We start from the raw sequence: 1,692 nt of genomic DNA on the forward strand, positions 1-1,692 counted from the left end.
TTGTGCCTGCAAAAGGAGGCAGAATATACTAACCACTCTTTCTGGTCTGAAATCACTGGGCCCTGTCCAATGCGATCGTTTTGTCTTTACTTCTACAGGTACAGTATATGGAACTCATGGGAGACGAGGGAGGCAAACTTACACCAGATACCAAACGCTAGAGTTAGAGAAGGAATTTCATTTTAACAGATACTTAACCCGAAGACGACGTATTGAGATTGCAAACGCTCTCTGCCTTACTGAACGCCAGATTAAAATATGGTTTCAAAACAGGCGGATGAAATGGAAAAAGGAAAACAAATTCATAAATTCCACACAGCCCAGCAGCGAAGAAGCAGAGGAAAAGTCAGGGGAGTAGAACCACGTTTAATAAACGCTACCAGGCCTTTCCCTAGCGCTTACTATTACTATTATTATTTACCTTGTGTTCCTTCTGCTACTAAAATCCTATAGGTTTGTCACAGTCTATTAATTCCCAAAAGGCTTGGTTAAAAGATGTACATTTGCAGTCATCTGTGACTTTCTTTAATATATGTGGAAGTCCTAGCTTTCGAGCTACAGGCACGTATGTATATAACCACCTTTCCAAAGCGTAGATGGCGTTGCTTAAAGTATTAGAGAAATGGCTCAGATTTTTAAATATTTGAGGTGAGCATCTGCGTGTGGGTGTGTGTTCCTGGCGTGCCTGTGTGAGAAGAGATAAGCGAGTGATTTTTTTTTTTTTTAATTAGAAATGTGCATATTGTAGAAATACGGGAGATTCTAGAAAATCTTGGGTTTATGTTTTTGCTAACTCCCGCTGCGTCGGGCCGTCTCGTTACGCTGTGTTTGGGAGATTATGGTCTGCAGGGGAGGGAAAAAAAAAAAGTTTTACGCATGTATAAGATATTTAAATAGCAAAAAGAAGAAAAATCCTTTTAAAAAAGCGTTGTCTAAAACCCCGGGTGTAAATTTGAGGTTAAAGCGAAGATTAATTGCAGGGAGATTTTTTAAAATGCCGCTAAACTGCCTAATCTGCACTACTAGTATGAAAGCAAAACCTCGGCGTTAAACTTTGCAGGGGAAGCGAGGGAAGAGGTTTCGAAGCAGGCGTATTTCTGTGGTTCCCGTTGAGCTTACACCGAGGTTTCGGTGAGCTCAGCTCTACACTGAAGGGGCTTTGAATTATGGACTACATTTCTTGGGACTTCGTGGGCTTGGGTCGATCTTCCTTTCTTTTATTTTCCTTTTTTTTTTTTTTTTTATTAGACGAAAAGTGTCTGTCGTATTAACTCGGGGATCTTCTTCCCCGCTTTTGTGGTATCTTAATTCACATTTGCATTTCTTAGCACTGGAAAAAAAAATAAATAGATATTAAAAAGAAAAGTAGCTGCCATAAAATGCTTCCACTTCGAGTTCTGTATAAGTAAAATAAGCGCAGCGAAGATATTGTTTAATATATACGTTATAAGTCTCTATATTATATTGTGTGTGCGTGCGTGTGCGTGTGAGGCTGTGTACAAATACACTGGTATGCGCATCAAGGCTCTTTTGTTTGGAAGGCAGCGCAGTTTGGGCTACCGCTCTCAATATTTTAAAAGCCAAATCTGGAAAAGACTAATGCAAAATGGCTACCGCCGCATTTAGAGTTGGGTTTGGGGTTTCGGTTGGGGCTTTTTGTTGGTTTTGTTGGGGTTCCCCCCCCTCCCCCCC

General features: G+C 40.7%; 1 protein-coding gene across 1 annotated transcript in view; it reads left to right on the forward strand.

Annotated features, from left to right (window-relative positions):
• Window positions 1-358, forward strand: part of HOXA6 (homeobox A6) — a 1,937-nt gene extending 1,579 nt beyond the window's left edge. The window contains exon 3 of the mRNA XM_035894061.1: window positions 99-358. Coding sequence (XP_035749954.1) covers window positions 99-358 — 260 coding nt within the window. The remainder of the gene's footprint in view (window positions 1-98) is intronic.
• The last annotated feature ends 1,334 nt before the right edge of the window (window positions 359-1,692 follow it).

The sequence above is a fragment of the Egretta garzetta genome, unplaced genomic scaffold (assembly GCF_000687185.1).
Source record: "Egretta garzetta isolate BGI_Z169 unplaced genomic scaffold, ASM68718v1 scaffold94, whole genome shotgun sequence".
Lineage (NCBI taxonomy): Eukaryota > Metazoa > Chordata > Aves > Pelecaniformes > Ardeidae > Egretta > Egretta garzetta.